This window comes from Lagenorhynchus albirostris, chromosome 3 (genome assembly GCF_949774975.1).
Source record: "Lagenorhynchus albirostris chromosome 3, mLagAlb1.1, whole genome shotgun sequence".
Lineage (NCBI taxonomy): Eukaryota > Metazoa > Chordata > Mammalia > Artiodactyla > Delphinidae > Lagenorhynchus > Lagenorhynchus albirostris.
In genome coordinates this window covers 130189282-130213421 of record NC_083097.1, presented here as the reverse complement: position 1 = coordinate 130213421, position 24140 = coordinate 130189282, and the positions used below count along the sequence as shown (strand labels likewise).

The window sequence follows — 24140 nt, the reverse complement described above, 5'->3', positions numbered from 1 at the left end:
GGGTGTCATGAGGGAGAGGATACCCCTGCCCACCCCCCCACCGCACTCCCTCGGACATCCCGGAGCCCAAAGGGGCCTCACGTACTTCGAGTGCCACCCCGGCCGCGTCCCCGGCCGCGACCACGCCCCCGTCCACGGCCACGGAAGGAAGCCCGCGCCCCACCAGCCCCATCACTCTTCACACTCGATGTCTCATCCTGGTCGTGCCAGGCAGGCTCCGATTTGGTCTCTGGTTGCCAGGCTGGGGTGGGGGGGGCCACGGGCACGGGCACGTAGGTGGCAGGCTCAGACCCTATGGGGAGAGGGGGCGCCGGGTCAGGCCTGAGGAGGAGCCCCATGCCCAGGCCCTCCGTAGTGGGAGGTGCATACCTTTGATCTCCCCGCGGTTGGCAGGTGTGTGTCGTGGCTCTGGCGGGCGAGTAGGGCGAGAGACCAGTTTCTCTCTGGGCACTTCAGGCTTCATGTCTATTTGCAACGGAACCCACTTGTGTTTGTTCCCTGGAGGACAGCATGGGTACAAGAAAGGCTTGAAGGAGAGGTCCCTCCTGGCCATCCCTACCCCCAACACTTCTGTCCCTGTCTGGGGTCTCAGGCCTGAATCACCATCTGGTGACCTTGGGCAGATTCCTTTCCCTCACTGGACCTCATTTTCATCTCTAAAATAAGAAGGTGGTGGACTTCACTGTGATGGACACTCTCGGTTGACTCCTAATATCAACTTCTCCACCGTCAAGAGAACCCCCTCTGGAACCAGACACATGGCAGCCCAGAATCAAGACTGCACCTTCAGGCTCCCTTAGACACGTGCCGAAATTCTACCCAGGGGAGCTGAGTGGAAGCAGTCAATTCCAGGGTGAGTCCCTAAAAGGCAGGGAGCTACTCCCCCCTTTCCCCATCCTGCTAGGTGGAGTGAGTCATCTGGAATGAGAAGAGCCAACACACAGCAAGACAAAGGAATCAAAGAGCTGCACCTGGCCTACTTCCACCCAGCTCTCAGGTGAGAGAAATAACCTTCCATCCTGGTCAGACCCCCTGTTCCTCTGGATATGTATGAGAGCAGCCAAACCTGTACTCTAGCCAGTTCAGCCAGAGCAATGGGAACTCCTGCCTTTTAAATGAAATCTAACACGGGACAGCAATACATCAAGACACACAAAGAACACTCTGAGGCAGAGACCCCGCCCCCGTCTTCTGCACTGCTAGAGCCCCAGTGCTGAGGACAGGGCTTACCAAATGCTTGTTAAAGAAAAGGAACTGATGGACAGATAGTTGGAGTGAAGCTTGCTGACCCAGTGGCCTACACCCATCAGCCTCCCAAGGACGTCTTGCGGGGGCTCCTGAGGTTGCTCCAGCAGCCCTGGCGTTCCGACATTTCTTGGTTCTGCCCTACCACCTTCTCCCGAGTCCTGATCCAAGCCACTCACCTTTCTTCTTCTGCCCGCCTCGCTGGTAGTCCTCATCCCCGTTCTTCTCCTCCCCCGATTCATCTGACTTGGTCTTCGGGCTCTCCTTACTATCACTCCCCTCTCCTTTCTCCTGTTCCTTCATGTCTTTTTTGGGTGGCAGCTTGCGGGCAGGCTGAGACTTGTGGGACTGTGGCTGTAGCGGGAAGTAGAGGAACAGGGAGGTGATGTGAGTCTGAGAGCCTCTTGGGATGGGAAGAAGGGAGCTCCCTGTCACTGGAAGAACGGGGCTGAGGAGCTGGAGCATGTGACGGCAGGTTGGGCTGCATGTATTCTAAGGTCCTACTTTCACACCTGAGATGCTTTCGCTGGCAAGAGTTGTCAAACAGGCAGGAGGTAGAGGACAACCTGTCTCTCCAGCTTCCTTAAGTCTAAATGACAGAGACAACCCCCAGGGCCGGGGCTGCGGCCTGCAACGGGCAATTGTTTTACTCCCTACAACAGGATCACATAGTTCAGGTCACCTGTGGGACGGAGGAGATGCTGGCCCCTGGTCTGTCCACACCAACCCTGCTGTGAACTAAAGGCCAGTGTGGCCAGAGCCAGTGAGGGACCTAGCTGTCAGCCCAGAACGAAAGTGCTGGGAAGGAGAGGACTGACCAGGAGTCCATCTTCTGCTAGGGCTCAGGAAAGCTACATAAGCTTCCCCATGACCTGTGGTGTGGAGGCGGGTACCTGGCCTAATGATCACCTACAGGCAATCCAAGTGTAGTGATGGAGATCACAGGCTTTGAAACAATACAACACACCTGACTTCTAATCCCCACTTGGCCATCAAGGGCTAGTAATTAACCGTCCCCAGCCTCAGTGGCCTCATCTGTAAAATGGGAATTACTGAAGGACCTATCTAGGAGTCACTGAGGGTTAGATGAAATGATGAAAAAACAGCACTTGGCAGTCCCTGACACACAGCAAGTGCGCAAAGAATGATTCTTAGCTATTTCAATGTTGCCCATATGGTACCAACCACTCCTCTTAAAAAAACAGAAAGGTAACAGCTGAGGCTCTGAAAGCTTGAGGCCAAATGTGAACATGTAGACAGAATTCAAACCTGCCCATCCCTCCCACAGACTCACCTGCACACTCTTGTGGGCTATCTCTCCAGGTGTTGGCCAGTTGATTGCATCTCCAAAGTCACCAACCTGCAAGGCACATTCTATGAGGGGTAACTCTGCCTCGACCATTCAGGCCCTCATCCAAAATACAGCTCCACTGAGAGATCAGAGGCCAAAATCAGTCTGTCCACGAGGACCATCCACAATGTAGAGACCCAGAAAAAGTGTCCCTCCTATTCAGAGAGAACCCAGAAGTACCTCGCAGTCCAGAAGCACTCACTACAACAGAAAAGAGGCTCCCACCTCCAGGAAGTCCCTGCTTGGGTTGCCAACTCCTACTTCTTACCTTGCTACCTTTGCGCTGTTTAGGAACTGCTGCCCTCACCACCCTGGCCGGAGCAGCATGTTCTGTGGGAACAAGAAGGGAGGGAGAGTTACGCAGAGCCCATGGGAGGGGCCCACAACCACCTCCTCAGCCTCATCACTACCCCACTCCACCAAACAACCTGCAGGCTCCCAAAGGAGGAAGACGCGGTGGGGACGGGAAGGACACATGCTCAAACACCTCTTTCTGAAGAAATCATGGCAAGTGCGATCATGGAAGCAGCAAGCAGCCGAAACCCCGAGAACTCAACTCGGAGGACCCTCACCGCTCTATACCCTCTTGTGAAAAAGGGAACTGAGTCCATGCCAGGGTTTGCTCTGTAATTCAGGGCTCCCGAATCGACCCAGATTCCATAAAGGGATCTGAAAGACCCTCTCTGGCTCTAACATTCTAGAAGTCTGTGTGTGAGCAGACTTAGGAAGGCAAGATACAAACCCTAAGTGGGCAATCCAAGGACCTCTTCTAAGCCCCACATGTCAGGGCCAGCCCTGTCCTCAGTGACCTGTGGTCAACAGAAGAGTGAGCCATTCAGAGAAGATGTGCCTGCCTTCCAAGTTTCTAAAGAAAAAGTGAGACCCCCATTTGACTCAATGGTTCCACCTTTAGGGATTTATCCTAATGATACAAATTAGACAAGTGTTTAGGGTTATGTGCAAAGATGCTGAAAGGGCTATGCATAATTTCAAAAAAACTGAAAACAATACATGTCCAATAGCAGGGAACTGGCTAAATAAAAGTTCAACAACTTTTAGAATGGTCATAAAAAGATAACGATCTCTACTGATATGAAAAGATAAACACAATAAATGAGAAAAGTTATAACCCTATTTTTGTAAAGTAAATAAAAAACGTATACGTACACATACACACAGTAGAAACTCTAGAAGGAGATATAACCGACTATTACCAGGAGTTAAGTAGTATGTTTACAGTGATTTAATTTTGTTTGGGGTTCTCCAGTAGTTTCAACAAGGGCAGACCGGGATTTTTATTTTTTTATTTTTTTGGCTGCACTGCATAGCTGCAGGATCTTAGTTCCCCAGCCAGGGATCAAACCCACACCGCCTATAGTGGAAGTGCGGAGTCTTAACCACTGGACTGCCAGAGAAGTCCAGGGGCTTTTTAAAAAGAAAAAAAAAAAAATTTTTTTAAGGCAGTGGCTCTAATAGGTCTGACCCTTCCTACACCTACCCTTATTTTTCCAACTTGGCTCTGAAGACCAAGAGTTTCTGAACCCTTCCTCCCCCAGAGATCCACGGGAAAAGATACACATCCTGGGGCTCTGCTCACCCACTGCTCGCCCGTCACTTTGCCTCCATTGTTGGCCAGCCATGCCAGGGGTCAGGAGCTGCCCCCAGTCCCTGAGCAGAGAAATTTGTCCAGCTGGTCTCAGAAGGAACGTTCTATGCCTTGATCAGACGCGTGTACCCTTAACGAGCAGAGAGAGTCCTTTCCTGACTCCTAACTGTGAGGCCACTGCATTCTTGGCTTCTACCCCATACCGGAGCCACTGCCCCCTCGAGACACCCCATATGCCACAGGAGGGCTGGGGCTCTGTAACCCAATCCACAGCATCCCCCATTCCCAGTGCTGAGCAGTGGAGAACGAGAAAAGCCCTCTCAGTCCCAAGAGGATGAAGCCCTTAGGCCCAGAGAACTACTTACTCCACACTGATTTTCTTGCTAATTCTGGTTTGGCCCAGAGAAGGCTAATACCACCTAGTTCCCTGACTAGGACCAGCAGGGGCAGCCACGAGAAGATCACCTCCCTCAGCTACACACGAGCTGTGACAGCAGTCACTTCTGCAGGGACCCAGCCTCCACACCCCAACAGCACCGCCTGCATGCTACCAGAACGAGAGCATGCCCAAAGGCCTGCAACATCAACTTCATCAACACAAAGTTGGAAAAGAGGATCAGTCAGAGGGCCAGGTGTTCCTGAAAACTACTGGAAAAGGTTTAAGGCAAAGTTTTTCAGGTCACTGTCTATTTCCTCTAATAAAAACTCTTTCAAAATTGCGAGGCATCAGATCCTGTAATCACCCTGCCTGACATTCTGTTCACCAAGATCACAAAGGGACATGGTAAAGTACTAAAAGTTCAGTCTCCAATTAATGGGAGTGCTAAACTGCCACTGAAAGAGCCCACTGATTCCCTACTCCCCCACAATCCCAAGCTGACCAGGGGAACGTGACAACACGGGGGTTAGGGGCACCCACCTCCAACATAGTCGAAAAATCCAATCACACATCATGTGGTGCTTTTACTGTTGAAAAAAACCACATATAAGTGGACCCACACAGTTCAAACCTGTGTTGCTCAAAGGTCAACTATATTTTCTATACTGCTTGTTCCAGAAAGATCCTAAAGCTTATCTTTTGGAAAAAAAGCTACCTAGAAGGGCCAGATCTAGGAGGTCTAAGGAGCGGGAAACTAGGGGAGGTTTAGGGGGAGAAAGCACGTGGGTGAGTCAAACTCATCGGGTTGTGGTAAAAAGAACTGGTAAGAGGAGAGGAAAAGCTGGAAATGAAACAGGGATGAGTGTAGGTGAAGTGAGATGGGGCCAGGTAAGATGGGAGAAGGCCTTGCAGGATGGGGCTGGCCAGAGGGAACTACTAGATTTCAGGCCTTAGTGCCAGGAGAATAGGCGAAGGCCAAATATTTATTGTGGGGCTGGCATCATCTCCTAGAGATGAGTCAAGTATCTAAAAAGACTGAATTTACCCTGATTGCAAAGAACTTCTACCTTGGGGAACAAGGTAATTTGTAGGGGCTTAGGGGCTACATTACTGGAGTTCATACCCACCTGCTGCCATATACCTGGCCATTAGGTCAACCCCCTCGGAGGAGTCCAACCAGATCCTAGGCGAAGGGCCCTGGCTCTGCGCTCTCACTGCGTTGTGTTAGGTGCCCGGTTACTTATCCACCATGCAGCCCACCCCACCCCTTAAGAGCAAGTACCAGGGTGCTTTCATAGCAGTGATCCCAGAGTCTAGCTCAGGACCTAGCAACACGGCTGACGTTTGTTTAACGAACGGAGAGTTCACACACCCATCTCCTCTAGTATTTCACACTAGAGAAGAAAAGAAGCTTTGCTTTCCAAGTGCTTGTTCCTGAGTCTATGGCCTTAACCCTCAGCTGGAGCCTTCCCCCCCGGCAGAGAAACAAGTATCCTAGGCACTGCTGGATCCCAGGGGAACCCACGTCCCAGCCCTGCCTTGACTCCAGAGGCAACTGATCACCTGAAATCAGCCTTGGGTCCTAGTCCAGACTCCAATACTCACCAGTTGTATAGCCTTGGAGATACTACATACCACCCCCTTCCTGGGGCCTCCCTCACCTTCCTCAACTGAACAAAGGAAATTCACACCTAGAGGTAGAGGGAAGAAAAGGTAAGATCTCAACCAATGAGACTTCTCATGAAAGCAGAAGAGATGCTAGCAACAAGCCGTGGTCATAGTATTAACGGAGTGAGCACTTACTAGATGCCATGCACTGTTCTGATGCTGAGTTAGTTTCTCTAATTGGTCTCATTTTCCAAATGAGAAAACCAAGGTACATGGTGGAAAGGTTATTTACCAAGATCACAGCTAGCAAGCAACAGAACAGGATCTGAAGCTAAGCAATCAGACTCTAAAGCCTGTGCTCTCAGCCACTTGGAGGACGGTCCAAATTATCTCCTCATCGTGGCCAGCAGGGCAGGCCCTCAATGGCTGGGCTGCAGGATATCATTCTACACACTGGAGAAAACCAAGGCCCACTGCAGGGAAACCTAAAAGGTCATAGAGCAAGACAAGCGACACTCCTAGGATTGGACACTGGCAACCTGACAATCCCCTCTCCTGCACCCAGAGAGAGGCAAGGGAAATTGCCACCAAGCAGGCCCGGAGGAAGCCCCACATGTGGCACCCCCCAGTCCCGTGAGGAGAGAGGCATTCAGGCCTGCTTCCCAGTCCCTCCACCTCAGCATCTGCCCCAGTGAGGATGGGGGTCGGGGGTAAGCATCCAGCTGACATGGATTCTGCCCCCACCACTGCCTGAACTACAGCCCAGGACCCTCACTGTGGAAGGCAGAGACACCATTTAAGGGCAGGGAGTGAGGCCAGTAGGAGTCTAGATTACATCACCCACCTGTGCCCGTCCCTCCCAGGCCAGCCTGGGGACAGAGTAAGAAAAGCCTGATGTATTTTCAGCTGTCATCCAGCCTGGGGGTGTGGTGGAGTCACAGAGGAAGAGGCTGGGGACCCGGTCTTTTCATCCCCTCCTCACTGATCCCAACGCCACCCCCACCCCGGCAGGAACACTCTTCTACAGAATAAAAAAAAAAAATGCTGTGTTAACCATCCTCACCCTCTTCACTGATTCCTACCGCTGCCACCACCTCTCAGAAGCCTCTCTCTATCCAGCCTTCCCACCCCAAGTTCCCCCAGACCTGCAGGTGAAACACGGGAGGGGGCTGAAGGGTGCCCTTATAGAAAGAACTGGACAGAGAGAAGAAACCTTCGGAAGGTCCGCTCACCTTGAGGCTCCGCTCAAAGGAAGCTTCTGAAGAGTCTGCGTCCCTCGGCCTGGGAGGAGGGGCAGGGGCAGCGGGCTCTGGTCACATGATACCACCTGGCCCAGCCCAGCTCAGGCTCAGGCCCCAGTCAACTATCTATAGCCTGCAGTGACTCTCCCTGCCCCAGACACGGACTCTGCTGTCCTGGGGTGGCTGTGGTCACTCCCACTACTGGTACCAGTCCCTGAAGTCCTACCCCAAAGCTAATTAACTAATCGTCATCACAGCTGAAATATATCAGCAGGCAGTGAAGCCTCTGGCCTCCAAGCACCAGCTCCCTAACGCAGCCTTTCCGAAGAGCACATTTGGTTCTAGTTAGAACGGTAATCGTAATCACCACCTTTTACTGGGTAGTGGCTAGGTGCCAAAAACTGGTTTAACTTGCTATGTGTAATTTCACATAATTGTTTCAGAAAGACATTCCAGTTGTTCGGAAAATGAAATTGACGGAAGAGACTTGCCCAGGGTCACACAGTATGTATTCTGTGTGACACACAGATCTCAGCATAAATTCTTCTCAAGGCCTTCCCTAATTGCCCAACTAGCAGCTCTGGATCAAGTTCTAATTCAGTCTATCATGTGGGATCTTCAGAGTACTCATTAGCCCCTGAAATGGTTGCACTTTTGTGCATCTCAACCCCACTAGACTAATCAATTGCTGAGTCCATATACTATCCACGCAAAATGCCAAAGTACTTCACATGCAGTAGCTCATTTATTTTTCACAACCACGCTAGGAGCTAGGAGGCAGGTAAGATGATGAAGACTCCCAGTTTACAGCTGAGGAAAATTGAGGCTCAGAGAGCCCACCTGCCTAGTAGGTAGCAGAGATGGATTGAAACCCAGGTACAGCCTGACTCCACCTTGGGCTTCACCAGCCGGCAACGTGCTGGATGTGTGAACAATGACTAGGAGTTCCACAAGGGTAGGGATCTTTTCTGCGTTTCTCATTGGCCGCTGGAACCCAAGACTGCAGCCTGTACATGGCTGGCCCACAGTAAATATTTGCTGAATTAAGAAATCTACATCGGCATGGGTGCTTCCTGAAGGACTTTCCAGAGCGTTCTTTTCTGGGAAAAGAGGTTAATTACCCCTTTGCATTATGTCTGAACAGCACAGCTCTGCAGCCTGGCAACTGCAACCCCTCTGGAGTCTAGACCTATGCCCTGTTCTCCTTCAAGTTGGAATCAGTGTGCTTCAACCCAAACACCAGACGTCAGCTGTGGAAAACAGAACAGAGAGTGTGCAGCAAACAAAACAGCACAGGAACTCCCCAGAGGTCCCAGACTTAAGCCGCCAGGCCCCAGGCTACACCATAAATCACAAGGCTGGCTGGCTGGTTGGCTGGCATGGCAAGCTGGGAAGCACAGACACCAGCTAAGAGGGCAGCACCCACTCAAGAGCAGTCACAATGCCACCCATGAACACAAGCTTATGTTGCCAGAGCTTCCGAGTTTTCAAGAAAGGTAGAAAAATAAATTTGATATGGAAGGGAAATTTTCTGCTTTCTAAATATTGTTAATGAATTCACATTAAAAAACAAAACCCGGGCTTCCCTGGTGGTGCAGTGGTTGAGAGTCCGCCTGCCGATGCAGGGGACACGGGTTCGTGCCACGGTCCGGGAGGATCCCACATGCCGCGGAGCGGCTGGGCCCATGAGCCATGGCCGCTGAGCCTGCACGTCCCGAGCCTGTGCTCCGCAACGGGAGAGGCCACAACAGTGAGAGGCCCGCGTACCACAAAAGAAAACAAAAAAACACCCAAAACCTTCTTCAAGCCACATCCAGCTTGTGGGCTCCTGCATGCTCTCCTAAGCGCTGCCTGAGGAGCAGGTTAATCACCCAGCAGCTGGGCCCTGGATTTCAGAGCCAATCTTCAGGCAGGCTGCAATGCTCTGCTGCCCCACTGACTCCACCGTCCTTCTGTGGGAGGCTGCTGACATCAAAGCTGGTTTTCCCTTGTCCCTGTGGTCACCCACCACACCTTAGGTAATGCAAACTCATTTTTACCGTCCTAAGTCTAAGGCATTCTCTGCTGCACGAGGCCTCTGAATCTCCAAGAAATTACTGTGGATTATCCCTGTTATTGGAGTGAAGAGGCTGGAAGGGACCTGAGAACTCATGCCATTGTACAGATAGGAAAACTGAGGCCCAGGAGGGACCAGGCTGTGCCCAAAGTGACCAGTGAATTGTTGTGGAGCTGACAGTGAACATCGAGTTTCTGCCTAGTGATCCCGAGCTTTTCCCACAGGTCAGGAAGCCAATTTTCTCACTCAACAAAATATGCCCTGTGCACAATTACACGCACTCACAGGATGGAGAGCAGGGCCTCAGGGACCCAAGCATTCCAGGCACCACTCCCCACAACTACTGATGGTGCCTATAATAGAGTCCCAGAAAGTCCCCGTTTTTAAGAACGGCTTCTCACATGGAGCTGGGATACATAACAGAAAAGGAGGGGTGCTCTGGTTGAAGTGGATCTGCAAGCGGGGCCCCACTTCCACCAGCGACTTAACTTCTTTGCACTTCTCCAAGGAAGGCTCTTGGCTCCATCTGGAAGACGTGGGGCAGGCAGGCTCTAGAGGTCCTAACCAGCCATCTATCTAGTGTGACAGGTTGGGTACCCTCACTAACCCTCAGTTTCCTGCTCTCTCAAATGGCTGGGTCCTAACAGCTCCAGCCCTGCAGGCTGGGGACACTCGGTAACAGGAAAAACTCCAGCAGAAATGGGAGAGACTTGCCAAGTGTCCCAGAAGCACATGGGGAATTGGAGTTCTTGGGTAAAGACTAGTTCCCCCAATCCAGTTCAGCCAGATTGGCCCTGCTCCCCAAAAGCCGCTGATTTGTCCCTGCTGCTGAGTTTGGGCAAGCCTTGGAGGCCCCTTCAGTGCTACTTATTATACTCCAACTGGGTAAGAAAAGAGCCCTGGGACGCCATGGACATGGAGACAGGCTGCCCCACCAGCAGACTCCCCGCCCTTGCTCACTGGTGCCCTATTTCACTCCCTCCCCCTTCAGCAAATGTAGAGGGGATGTGACCCCTACACTACCACTCCCCCTCCCCGCCCCACCCCACCCCAATTAGGCTGTTGGGCTAAGAGGCAGGACAGAGCAGCTGTTAACAGCATAGACTCTGGAGTCCACATGAGAATGCTCTAACAACCAGCTGCCATCAAACAAGTAACTCATAAGGCCAGGGGAGATGGTCTTATCTGACCAACTCCTCATGCAGCTTGTAACTCGATAGGCATTAACAGGGCCACAGAGGAATGAAAGCCAAGCAAGCAGGTTCATCAGGAGGCAGAAAGGCACCCTGCATGGAAGATCCTAGAGTAAGACTTAACCTCTCATTTTCTGAAACTATGATAGGGGTTCAGGGTGGCTGCTAGGTAACAGGATTGTTTAAGAGCTTAAATATGGGCAGAGTTAAACAGAAAACTACCATAAATGCATTACAGTTATTTTTTAAAATCTCTTTGAATCAATTCTTGAATCTGTCTGGTGCTTTAAAAAAATTTTTAAGAAGGATTACAGTTGCCAGATTTAGCGAATTTCAGATAAACAACAATAATTTTTTAGATTATGTCCCACGTAATATTTGGGACACCTTATACTAAAAAAAATATTTGCTGCTTACCTGAAAATCAAATTTAACTGGGCATGGTGTATTTTTAATTGCTCAATCTGGCCACAGTAGGAAGGAAGGACCATTGCCCCATGTTCCATGACAGTGAGTCAGTGTCCAGAGCACGGGGCTAGGAGCCGGGAGACTGACGCCAGTTCTGGTGCCGGCACTACAGCCCTCGCTATTGGAGCTTGGAAGAATTCCCCTCTGGGTGCCTTCAGTTTCTCTACTCAGAGGTCTGTTCTTGGGGTGTGGGGATCTGGTCATCTTCAGTCCTAAAGCCCTTTAATTCTACCCTCACACACTCACTGATCACCCTAACCCCAACCTTAGATGAAACCAGCTTTCCAGGGGTACAAGCTACCTCTGAAACTACTGCTACAAAGGACTTGGGCCCTAAGATTTCAGGATGCAAAAAAATTATCTATCTTCTGAGAAGCTTGTCAAAATGCAGATTCCTGGGTCCCACCCTCCAGAGATTCTTGCTCAGGAATGGTGGAGCCAGGAATCTGCTTAGTAATTCTAAGGGTGGTTTTCTCTGGACACACTTGCAGTTATCTTGATAGACCAAATGCGTTTCACCTGCTAATTTTGATAGGGGTTACTGAGAACCACACCACCGCATTTAGTATTTTTTAATTTTTTTTATGGAAGCACAGTTGATTTACAATATTGTGTTAGTTTTAGGTTATAGCAAAGTGATTCAGTTATATATATATATTTCAGATTATTTTTCATTATAGGTTATTACAAGAAACTGAATATAGTGCCCTGTGCTATACTATACAGGAAATCCTTGTTGCTTATCTATTTTATGTATAGTATTGTGCATCCGTTGATTTTATACTCCTTCTTCATCCCTCCCCTTCCCCCAAGCTTGTTTTCTATATCTGTGAGTCTGTTTCTGTTTTGTAAATAAGTTCATTTGTATTATTTTTTAGATTCCACGTATAAGTGGTATCATGTAATATTTGTCTTTCTCTAACTAACGCCACTTTAGTATGATAATCTCTAGGTCCATCCATGTTGCTGCAAAATGCAGTATTTCTTCTTTGTTTAATGGCTGAGTAATATTCCATTGTATATATATCCCACATCTTCTTTATCCATTCATCTGTGGATGGACACTTCAGTTGTTTCCATGTCTTGGCTGTTGTAAATGGTGCTGCTATGAACACTGGGGTGCATGTATCTTTTCGAATTATAGTTTTGTCTATATACCCAGGAGTGGGATTGCTGGATCATATGGTAGCTCTGTTTTTAGTTTTTTAAGGAACCTCCATCCAGTTTACATTCCCACCAACAGTGTAGGAGGGTTCCTTTTTCTCCATACCCTCTCTAGCATTTATTTGTAGACTTTCTGATGACGGTCATTCTAACCCGTGTGAGGTGATACCTCACTGTGGTTATGATTTGCATTTCTCTAATAGTAAGTGACATTGAGCATCTTTTCATGTGCTTATTGGCCATCTGTATGTCTTCTTTGGAGAAATGCCTATCTAGGTCTTGTGCCCATTTTTTTGACTGGGTTGTTTCTTTTTTGATATTGAGCTGTATGAGCTGTTTGTATATTTTAGAAATTAACTCCTTGTCAGTTGCACTGTTTGCTAATATGTTCTCCCATTCCATAGGCTGTCTTTTCATTTTATGATTTCTTCTGCTGTGCAAAAAGCTTTTAAGTTTGATTAGGTTCCATTTGTTTATTTTTGCTTTATTTCTTTTGCCTTGGTAAACTGATCTACCCAATTAGTATTTTAAAATCAGGGCTGTGCTTCTTAAGAACTGGTAGTGGGTACATGGGTCCTTGTTTCAATGTTTCCCTCTTTTACATTTTTGTATTAAATAATACTTTCTTGAAAAGAAAACTAAATTGCAGAACTATTCTGGTGGAAATGGAACCCAAGCCCCCTTCCCACTCTACGTCCCATTCAGCTGGAGTCCCTGAGCAGAAGGCTGTTATGAAAACCCCTCAACTCATGCCTGTGGAAACTGGGACCAGTAAGCTAGCAGACTGGCAACACCACTTCCACAATCTAAGAACACCAGAGGAGGTGGGGGTGGGTGACCTTGGTTAAATGCAGATTCCTGCCTTCTCCCAAGCTCCAGAAAGCAGTTTGCCAAGAGGGCAGAGCATGAGCATCTGCATTTTTTAACAAGTTTCCTGTGCAAGGCTGGTGCCAATTAATGTTTGAGAACTGAGCTGCCAATGAGTGAGACTGGCGGTAAGGGACCCCCTGGTCTCCAAGCCCCAGTCCAGGGTCTCATATTTATGGACAGGGAGTGTAGACAGGAATTAACCGGCTCACAAGAGCAGGAAGGGAGCGTGCTTTAATTACACACACAGACAGCAGCCTGAGGAGGGATGTATGAGGAACTCACCACCACCCAATCTCCAGCATCAAGAACAAAGATTGGTCAGGCCAAGAAGCCACAAGCAGAGTGTCTGACAGACGTGAGCTCACAAAAAAATCAGCGTGGGCTGAGCTTGAGGTTGAGTTTTACAGTGAGCTCCCGACTATGGCTGTGCCAGAAGAGTGAAGGCTTGAAGGGACCTGTCTGCCTCTTCCTTACAACCAACCAGCTTCCACTCTTCCCCCACACATCGCTGTTTGCGCACCCAAGGCCCTGAGGTCTGGATCTGTTAAATAATAATGGCTACCACTTACTAAGCATTTACCTCAGGCCTCCTGCTGCAGGCCTTTTGTGCATTTTCTAACCCTCGCAGGGGCAGAGCTATCCCAGTTTTAGAGGAGACCCAGATGCTAGGTGGCTAGCCAAAGGTCACACAGTGAGAAGGTAGCTGACCCCAAGGACCTGAAAGTTCAGGCTACCCTAGGCCTCTCAGCACTGCAGGAGACGACACTAGGTTCTTGAGGTCCCAAAGGGCTCCAGCTCAAGCTGACCCTACCATGGACTGAGGCCATCAGCACCAGAATCCACTTCTCTGAGCCTATTAGCTCACCTGCCAGGCGAGGACAATGCCACTCAGCATAGGGGACAGGAGCAAAGCACAGCCAGGAATCCAAGCACTATTAATTGCGAAGGCAACGCTCTAGGGTGGTCTGCAACCCAAAGGCCTGGGGCTCTGGCTGCAACAAGCCCAGGAGAATTTTGCCCCCTCCAGCAGATCAGAAAGGAGAGGATGAAAGAAACTGCAGAACCCCCATCGGACAAAGGACAGACAGGAGGGAGAAAGGGGTGTAGAAAAGCAGAGATTTTGTGTAGGCTCTGCACCAGGGCACACGGGAGAGCTGAGGAGAGCATAAACCAGCCATTCAGATAAATTACCCTTCCTTATCGTTGGTGACCAGGGCTAATCAGCTCGTAAGGTCTACCTCAACCATCACTGCATCTAAATCTCACAATTTCAGTTTGAGGTAGGAAGGGTGGAAATGGTTCTCCGCATAGTACATAATAAGACAGAACTGAGACACAGTGAGCTTCCTGGCCTGTCCCAAGAATATCAACTTGTTTTTGAAGATGCCAGCCCTAGGCTCCTGCCACTCTTATCAGGAAACGTCACCACTGACATGAGGGATTTTGTGTGCCAGGCACTGGGGAAGTAATGGTAAACAAGACAGTCCCTATTCTCTGAGGGCTCAGTTTATATAAAGTCTTAATCTTAACTCCACCTGTAATTGGTTGATCTCAACTGCCTGGGATGCTGTACTGAGGATCCTCAGTAAACAGGCTCAGGAAAAGCCTGCGATCAATTAGCCATGTCTTTTGTGGGCATGAGAAGGGACAGCAGTCACAAACGTATTTATAATTCCAGTTTGGTAACAACTGAAAAATGCTCTTCATCCCAACAACCATTTAGCCCATACTATGTATTATGAATACAAAAATGGGTAAGACTGCCAAGGGTCCAGCCCATGAAACTAATGACTGACATGAGAGCTGACATGGGTGCTGGTGGATTCAATGTACTTTCCCTCCAGGGACCACTCTGTCCTCACCCCCAGGTAAGACCTGCAACCCTTAGGCCTGGCCTCTCCCAGAGAGGTTAAGGCAAGGCTCAGGAAGAACAAACTGCAGAAACACAAGTGAGAATTATGGAATGGGCGCCTCTGTGGAAAGCTCACCTGGCTGCTACTTCCCCAAGGTCAGCCCGGATCACCCCACTTCACTACCAGCAGCAGGGCAGTGCAATGGTTAAGAAAGAGCCTGGGCTCCAGAGTCCCGGTTCTGCCAATCCTACCTCAGTGACTCTGGATTTCTGTAAATGGGAACAGAGTTTCTAACCTACTGGGATTCTGCAGATTAAATGAGTTGATATTTGTAAAGCACTTGGGGAAGCACACAGGAAGTACTCATTACTCGTTAGCTATTATTTGGAAGTTTATACATATCGCTGATTAAGGCCTTTGACAAATTTTTCCACCCCATCTCACTCATTGGTGAACCTGTTAGTTACTTGATCCTGGCTGTTTGAGTGTTCCTCACCCCTCCTAGAACCATGCTTTACACTCTTTATGTTCTATCTTGAAGAGCTCATCAGTAAGGTAGAGTGGAAAGGGGCAGGTGCTGCTGTTACTGGGAAATTGAGAGCATTTCTGAGCAATACCTCCTCCATTTGGGCAGGCCTTCCCCGGCCTGCTCAGGGTGTGTCAACTGCTGGCCCAGTGTAGGGGAGGGAAGAGAGCTGAAAGCTTGTGTCTGGAGGAACAGGAGTCACAGCATCTGCACTGGGTCACCTTGGGGCACGTGCTGCCAGCCCTAGTCCTCTTCTAATCTTCACTCCTACAGCACCAACCATTTGAAGGGCCTCCTATTTCTCTATCCTTGAAGAAACAAGGCTGAAGGAAGAGAGAACTAGCATGGGCATCCTGACTCCTTTGGTGCCACCCGGGAGACGTTGGCTAACAGATGACATCAGCTTTCTGCAAAATGAGAAGCGACCAGATGGCTTCCAAAAGTCCCTTTGGACTCTGGCCTTCCTCAACTCTAGGATCTGCAAAAAGCTGCCACCTCAGAGTGGCAATGGCAGTGACGATGCAAGCCAGGGGCTGGGACAGGGAAGACCTGGAATGGCAGAGACCATCCCAGAGCAACTGCAAGCCCAGCCACAGCCAATGGAGAACTTTAGCAGCCAGCCTCTCCATTCCCAGCCAGGAGTCTGGCATCCCCAGGCTGCCACGGACCTCACACTCCTTTCCCCAAGAGAACCTCCCGCTCAGTAGACAAACTGCTATCCCCACAGCTCCTTGATCAAGTCAAGTATCTTTCTAAACAAATGATTATGCAGCTACTACTGAGCCCTTCAGTATGATCTGTCACTGTGCTAAGTGCCTCCCTTGCAGTATCTTAACAGAAAGACTGATGCTTGGGATTTCCCTGGTAGTCAAGACTCTGCCTTCCAATGAAGGGGGTGCAGGTTCGAGCCCTGGTCAGGGAACTAAGATCCCACATGCCTCAGGGATAAAAAAACCAAAACATAAAACAGAAGCAATATTGTAATAAATTCAATAAAGACTTTAAAAACTCCCACATGCCGCGGAGCAACCAAGCCTGTGCGCCACAACTACTGAGCCTGTGCTCTAGAGCCCGTGAGCCACAACTCCTGAACCCGCGTGCCACAACTACTGAAGCCCGCGCGCCTAAAGCCCATGCTCCACAACAAGGGAAGCCACCGCCTACGCACCTCAACGAAGAGTAGCCCCCCGGCCGCCCAGCTCACTGCAAGCAGAGAAAGCCCATGCGCAGCAACGAAGACCCAACACAGCCAAAAATAAATAAATAAATAAAATAAATTTTTTAAAAGGTCCACATCAAAAAAAAAAGTAAGAAAGGAAGACTGATGCTTATCTTCTTTTTACTCTCCTTAATTTCTTCCATATTAGTTATGCTTTAAAGGGGTGGGGGTTGGGGAGGGGGACTGGCTCTGCCAGTTTTTAACTCTGACCCTGGGCAGTCCCTTAATCTCCATGAGCCTATGGAGAAGGAATTTCTCCATAAAAGGGGGCCGATTACCACCCACCTCAAGGGTACTGTGAGATAAGAAGTGTTCTGTAAAGTCTAAAGGGCTATCCCAAAGGCAGTACCAACCCTTGGAATCTAAGGACTTGATGAGTAAGACTAGACCCCAGGAGTAATCAAAGGATGACGGCTTAGAATCCTCAGCTCTGGCAGGCCACCTTGGGCCGTGTCCCGCCTTAGGGCAATAGAGCTTCCAGGAGTACAAACCAGCTGCCTCCAAGGTACCTGAAACAAGCCCCTCCCAGCCTGTGGAGACTTGGCTCAGGGCTGCTGGATGCTACAGTGATGGGGGAGAAAGGCTGGATTCCCTGGATCCACCCAGTCTTCAAAACCTCAGTCATCAGGAATCTGATTACCTTACCTGAGGCCCAATCCAAGGTCTGCTGCTCAACCTCCTATGAGGGGGCAGGGGGTGGCCAGCAGCAGGCTAGTGATTTGCCTAGAATGCAGCCCCATTCTACAGGCTGAAAAACTGAGGCAAAGATTTGGGTGTGGGGGAAGAAGGAAAAAAATGACACCAGGCTCCTACAAAACCTCAGACCTGCTAAGAAATGAGGTTCTTGCCACAAAAGCCGCCTGGTGTGAAGCATGTGTCCCTGCACTAGGGGGACAGCACTGTTTGACAAACTAATCAATTATTGAGAGATTTCTAAGTCCTGACCTCACCCAGTCCAACCCACGTTCCTTTCTGCACTCACTCTGGCCCCGCTGGTCTTTTTCCCATTGCTGGCCAGCTTCCACTAGGGATGTGCTGTGGCCTTTGGGGGTATCCCAGGGCAAACCCAAGTGGAGGGCTCTTCCCACCCCTCCCGGGCTTCCCCTTTGTACTTGGCTAGTCGCAAACCCAAGCAGTAAGCTCTTGGAAACCAGCCGAGAGTGATGGAAAGAGCACTGAACTGGGCATCGGAGGGCCTGTATTTTAAACAATGCATCCCTGTACAACAGCCTCGGTCAGTAGCTTCCCCTGCGTGGGCCTGCTTCCCTCAGCAAAAGGGTGGTATGCATGCACATGTGCACAGGGTACGTGTGAATTCTGGCCGGGCTCAGTGGTCTCAGATCAACTCCAGGTGCCTGCAGGAGCAGGGGCCTCGGGTAGAGAGTGGGTGTGCGCGTCTGCCAGGCAGCAATGTAGTAATGGTCAGCTCCTTAACCTTTCTCACCAGGAAAATGTAACCTTCCTTTACCAAGGCTGCTTTGAGGGTTATAAGCAACTTTGAAAGCCTATGTTTTTAAGTGGGGGAAAAAATTTGGCTCACAGAATATCATGATCCCATTTTTTTTAAAGGTGTGTGTACATATACAAAATATACATATGTGTGTGTCTGTGTGTGTGTGTGACTCACAAAGAAAAATCTAGAAATGTGCTGTCCAACACAGCAGTCGCTAGCCACATGTGGATACTGAACACATGTAACGTGGCTAGTCTGAATTGATAAGTACTTTAAGTGTAGAAGACATACCAGATTTCAAAGACTTAGTAGAATCAGTAATTTTTTTATACTGACTATATGCTGAAATGATAATATTGTGATTATCCTAATATTGTGATATTATTTAAGTTGATTTCACCTGTCTTTACTTTTTAAAAATGTGGTTACCAGAAAAGTTTTAACTGTATACACGGCTTGCATTGTATTTCTATTAGGCAGCACAGATCTAAAAGGATATGGTTGCTCAGTAGTATTTCTGGGGGCTGGTGGAACAGATTATGAAGGGATTTGTTTTCTCTTCGCTAAAACACATTTGGACGTTTTTTCTACAATGAACTGGTGCTGCTTGAATAAGGTGAAAAGATTTCCCCTTCGAAAGAAGTTAAAAGACCGAACACAAAGACTTCCCTGGTGGGTCCAGTGGTTAAGAATCCGCCTTCCAATGCAAGGGACGCAGGTTTGATCCCTGGTCAGGGAACTAAGATCCCACATGCCGCAGGGCAACTAAGCCCGCGCACTGCAACTACTGAGCCCACGCGCTGCAGTGAAGAGCCCTAGTGCTGCAACTAAGACCCAACGCAGCCAAAAACTAAGTAAATAAATAAGACCCAACACATAATCGTATTTTCCATCCGCTTTGACAACCCAGAGCCAGAGAACCTCCCAATGCCAGTAGAGAGCAGCCCCCACCCCTCCCACTGGCCCAGAGGCCATGCCCGAGAAACCACAAGGTCAGCAGGGCTCTTTCCAGCAGGCTGCACGTGGCCTGACAGAGCTGAAGAGGAACATCTCTGAGGGAAGTGGGGCCAGGGCTCCCCAGCAGGATCAGAAGTTCCTGGGCCTGGCTCACACTCACTGAGGGTGGCCAGGGCAGGCAGAGCTGGGACCTCCAGGCTGGGCCACTGGGGCCCACACAGATTCCTGCTGTCTGAAGATTGTGTGGGTCCTCTCTCCCCAAGAAAGTTTTTCAGGTGAGATACGTATACTTCTGTGGTCTGGGAGAATGCAAAGCCAGACGGTAAGTCAGTCTGCCGTGAGCTGGAATCCCAGCTGCTAACAAACCACTATGCAGCCTTGAGCAAATTACTGAACCTCTCTGAACTCCTGTTTTCTGGTCTGCAAAATGAGGATCATGACTGTAGCAGCTGGATCCCACAGGGATGTGAAAATGAACCAAGATCATGAACAAAATGTGTGTGATGGCTCAGAAGTTTGTTAATCACAGGAGACGTGGAAGCTCTCAGGCAGTCTGGCATGGCTCCCTGGGCCATCTGTCTTCAACAAGGCAAGCTACCCATGAGGCAGGTTCTAGAACACCTGGCTAAGCCCAGGGACAAGATAAAGGCACATCAGCAATGGATGAGCAATGCACTCATGAGCATGGGATCCAATCCAATCCCTTCATACAAGTCGTGAGAAATGAATGTCCAGCCAGGAGAAATGTGAGAGCGGGGCTGAAATCAGAACATGGATCTCCAGACTTCCAGCTCTGGCAGCTTGCTCTGACCCCACCCTGAAGTTCTTACCTGAAAGTTTCCAATAAGAAGTCAGGAATGGAAAACTGTGACCAAGAGAGCCCATGTCGGGCTCATTCCCTATCTCCAGGCCTCCCTGTGCCTGACGCCATGCTGTTCACCCACACGCTCCCTCCACCTCCACCCCGGAGCATGGAACCTGGGAGAGGCCAGGGGAAGCAGAGAAAACACTCATACTCCTCCGGGCTCTGGGGCTAAGAGACCCAGATCCAGGGGAAATATACCTGCCTGCCTCAGGCCACCCTTCTGATTAATGGACACAATACAACTGATCTGACTTCTGGACAGTACGAGAAGAGAGGAGCAAGTAAGAAATGGCAATCACAAAATGCCCTCTTTAAGTGGCCTAGTCTGGAGGAGGGGGGACAGGACAGGACACTAAGTTAGTTGGATGGCCCAAGTCACTACGTCATCGTCTGTTCCTTTCCATATCTTTCCTGGATGCCTGCCGAAGTCTCCGAGGGGCCTCCCTGCAACTAGCCGGGCCTCTTCCCGCCCCGACCCCAGTCCACTCTCCACAGAATGGACAAACCCTAAAGCAGAAGCCGGATCATGTCACCTCCTTCCCTGCTTTTAGAACAGCAGCCAAACTCCCTAAGCTGGCCTCCAAAAGCCTCCGTGTCAGTTGCTTGGAGAACTCTAAATTCATCACCACCTAGTACCTGCTGTTCCTCCAGGCTAGAGTGCTCATCAGCAGGCTCCTTACCGACCCCACTTGGCTCACCCTTAGAGGTATTCCCCGACACCCTGATTGAAGCTACCCTCACCCACACAACGCCCAACACTTCTCTATTAGTTTGTTTCTTTCACAGCACTCACCACTATCAGAAACTGCCAAGTAGTACTAGAGATGGTGGCAAACCGACATTCCTCCCATTGAAAAGCAGGGCCCATGTCCCCTCCCCTTCATTCTCAGCAGGGTCTGTGGCCTCTACCAACATCACGTGCCAAAAGTGATATTGTGCCAATGCTCAGGCCCAGCACCTTAGAATACTGACCACAGCTACTTCCTGTCTCTTGGAGCAGCTCTCCGGGATATGTAGTAAGTCCTACTACTCTGAAAACACCATGCTGGAGAGGGCACCTGAAGGCACTCCAGTTCTAGCTGAACCCAGCCATCCCTGTCAAGGTTCCAAACATGTGAGTGAAGCTGTGGTGGGCCCTGTATGTAGACCAGGACCTGCCTGCCACCTCTATCACTACCACAAAGAAAAGAAGAATCACCTGGCTGAGCCCTGTCCAAATCCTGCCCCATAAATCAGTGAATAAAAGGGCTGTTTTCGATATAACTAGTAGCCTCCCTTTCCCCACCCGCAACCCCCCAGTGAAGATGGCCGTGTGTCCTGCCCCCCATCCACCATACATGGTAGAGTATCACTCCAAGACCTTGCTTCAGACATGTAAGCTCCCCATCCATTAAACCACTGATGACTCTGTTGCTGACTCTGGGATCTTTTTTCAGTCTTGAAGCTGGGCAACAGAGGCCTTGAAGGCCTCCAGGGTGCAGCCCAACAACCAGCAAAGAAAGAAAGATCTGTGACAGGCTAGTTAATCTTCAGTCTTAGCAAACACCAAAATTACAACTAACTGCTGAACTACCATCGACAAAAAAGACCCAAAACAAACAAAAAACAACGCTGGAACTTACCAAAAAAGATACCCTACATCCAAAGACAAAGAAGCCACAACAAGATGGTAGGAGGGGCACAATTGTGATACAATCAAATCCCATACCTGTCAGGTGGGCGACTCATAAACTGGAAAACAATTATACCACAGAAGTTCTGCCATAAGAGTGAAAGTCCTGAGCCCCACGTCAGGCTTCGCAGCCTGGGAGTCCGGCAACAGGAGGAGCCCCCAGAGAATATGGCTTTGAAGGCCAGCGGGGTTTGATCTCAGGATTCCACGGGGCTGGGGGAAATAGAAACTCTACTCTTGGAGGGCGCACAAAAGGTCACATTCGCACCAGGATCCAGGCTGTTTTTGGGGTGATTTGTTAGGCAGCAACAGATAACCAGAACTACCTTGCTGGTTTACATTGTCACCCCACTAGAATGTAAACTATGTGGGCAGGCCCCTTCTGTCTTATTCCCATCAGTATTCCCATGGTCTAACACTTAGTAGGTTACTGAAATAAATGTGTTAAATGAATGATTTTCACTTTGGTGGCAGCCAAGTTAGTTCCTTCCAGGCAAACAAAGGTTAGGCTCAAGCCCTGGTGCTTCTCTAGATAAGCCTGAGGACTCTGAATACTCAAGACAATCTCTCTAGGGGAATTCCCTGGCAGTCCAGTGGTTAGGATTCTGCACTTCCACTGCAGGGAGCATGGGTTCAATCCCTGGTCAGGCAACTAAGATCCCGCATACTGCGTGGCCAAACCCCCCACCCCCCCGCCAAAAACAGAGACTCTAAATGAAATAGTCCTGGGCTATAGTGCTCAGTTTGGCTCAAATAAACCTCTTAAAAAAAAAGATGACAATCTCTCGAGATGGGCTGGCTTCCCCTCTCACTGACCTTAGTTGATACTTTGACCCTGGCCTCCACCAGTCCTAGGTTCTAAATCTCGGGGCCAGAAGGGGGTTCTCAGCAACTGCCCAAACTAACGAGGTACAGAACCTCCTCAACAACATTCCTGCCAAGGAATGAGCCACCACTTTTTGCACGCTGCTGGGGGCGCTCAACAACTTTCTGGGGCAGCTCACCTTGGCCCAGAACTTCCCAGAAGCCTAGGGCAGAATACCCCATGCCTAGGTAGAAGAATCCCACAGCCTTGGCCAACCTCTTGGGGATGACACTCTAAAGCTGGTCCAATCAGGTGGGGAAAAGCAATCCCCATTAGATAAAATCTTTCTCAAACTAGTCTTGACCTCTGATTGATACATAGAACTTAATCCTAGTGGGAAAGGACCTTGAAAGGTCTTCTGGCTCGACCACTTTCATTTACAGAAAAGAGAAAGAAGTCCAAAGAGGTTCAGTCAGTCACCCAAGGTGTCTTAGCAATTGAGCCAAACATCTGGGACTAGAAGGCTGGTCCCAAATTCTCCTGCCCAGAGTTCTCTGTCCTAGGGCTCACACCTGTGGAGAAGCCTCTTTGCAGTGTCTGTTGCCCCAGAGGGAATTCAGTGCTCCAATGAGCCTTAGTTCCATTGCCCAAAGAGCAGGATCATGATGCACAAGGCCTCTAGCCAGCATCTTTCCCCTTTCCACCCGAAACACAGTAACATCTGCCTTAGCTGCTCTCATACCTGAAGGGTGTTTGAGCTAGAAAGGGCCTTAGAGATTGCTATCAAGGATGTTACACCCATTTCACAGATGCAGGGAGGGGAGTGAAGTCTCACTGGGGCCTAACATAACTGCAAGCTCACGCCTTAGCATTCAGACAGCTTTCTACTGCTGCTCTGGGGCCTCAGGCCACAATGCCCAGTGGTGTTCTGTCTCCCCATCACACCCGCTCTCCCTCAGAGAGGTGGGTACGGAGACCCCTCCAGGGACTGCATGCAATTCCTGCCCTTAGCCTTAAAGTCTTCCCCACCCTTTGCTCTCAAATTCTTCTCGAATAAGGATGCTCTCAGCTTGTGGGCTGGACAGACTGCTGTCCTCTCTCCTTTGTATGATAAAATACACAAAGACTGAGCCCATAGGCCCGATGCAGGCATCCTTGTCTAAAGGGAGCTAGATCCTGACACTGGATAGTAGTCATAAAGGAACAGAGGCTCAGTGTGGCCAGGTCTTCTCATTTTTTTTCATAACAGCTTTACTGGTATTATTCACATACCATGCTACTGACCCATTTAAACTGTACAATTCATTATTATTATTATTATTTTGGTATATTCAGAGTCTGGCTTTTAAAAGAGGAGCTGCAAATCTCCAGGTTTCCAGATACATTTTTTTGATTTTAAAACACAGATGATTACTTTCAACTGTTTTTATTTATTTTTTATTTTATTTTATTTTTATTTTTTGTGGTACACGGGCCTCTCACTGTTGTGGCCTCTCCCGTTGCAGAGCGCAGGCTCCGGACGCACAGGCTCAGCGGCCATGGCTCACGGGCTCAGCCGCTCCGCGGCATGTGGGATCTTCCCGGACCGGGGCACAAACCCGTGTCCCCT

The 24140-nt window shown here is 49.5% G+C and overlaps 1 protein-coding gene across 7 annotated transcripts in view; it reads right to left on the bottom strand.

Moving 5' to 3' along the window:
• LARP1 (La ribonucleoprotein 1, translational regulator) overlaps window positions 1–24140 on the bottom strand; it is a 109408-nt gene that overhangs the window by 17264 nt on the left and 68004 nt on the right. For all 7 annotated transcript variants that reach the window (XM_060144086.1, XM_060144089.1, XM_060144087.1 and 4 more), the window contains 5 exons: window positions 2865–2926; window positions 2540–2605; window positions 1425–1599; window positions 370–498; window positions 86–292 (listed from right to left, as the gene is read on the bottom strand). In XM_060144086.1, the coding sequence (XP_060000069.1) occupies window positions 86–292; window positions 370–498; window positions 1425–1548 (460 nt within the window). In that variant the 5' untranslated portion in view covers window positions 1549–1599; window positions 2540–2605; window positions 2865–2926. The remainder of the gene's footprint in view (window positions 1–85; window positions 293–369; window positions 499–1424; window positions 1600–2539; window positions 2606–2864; window positions 2927–24140) is intronic.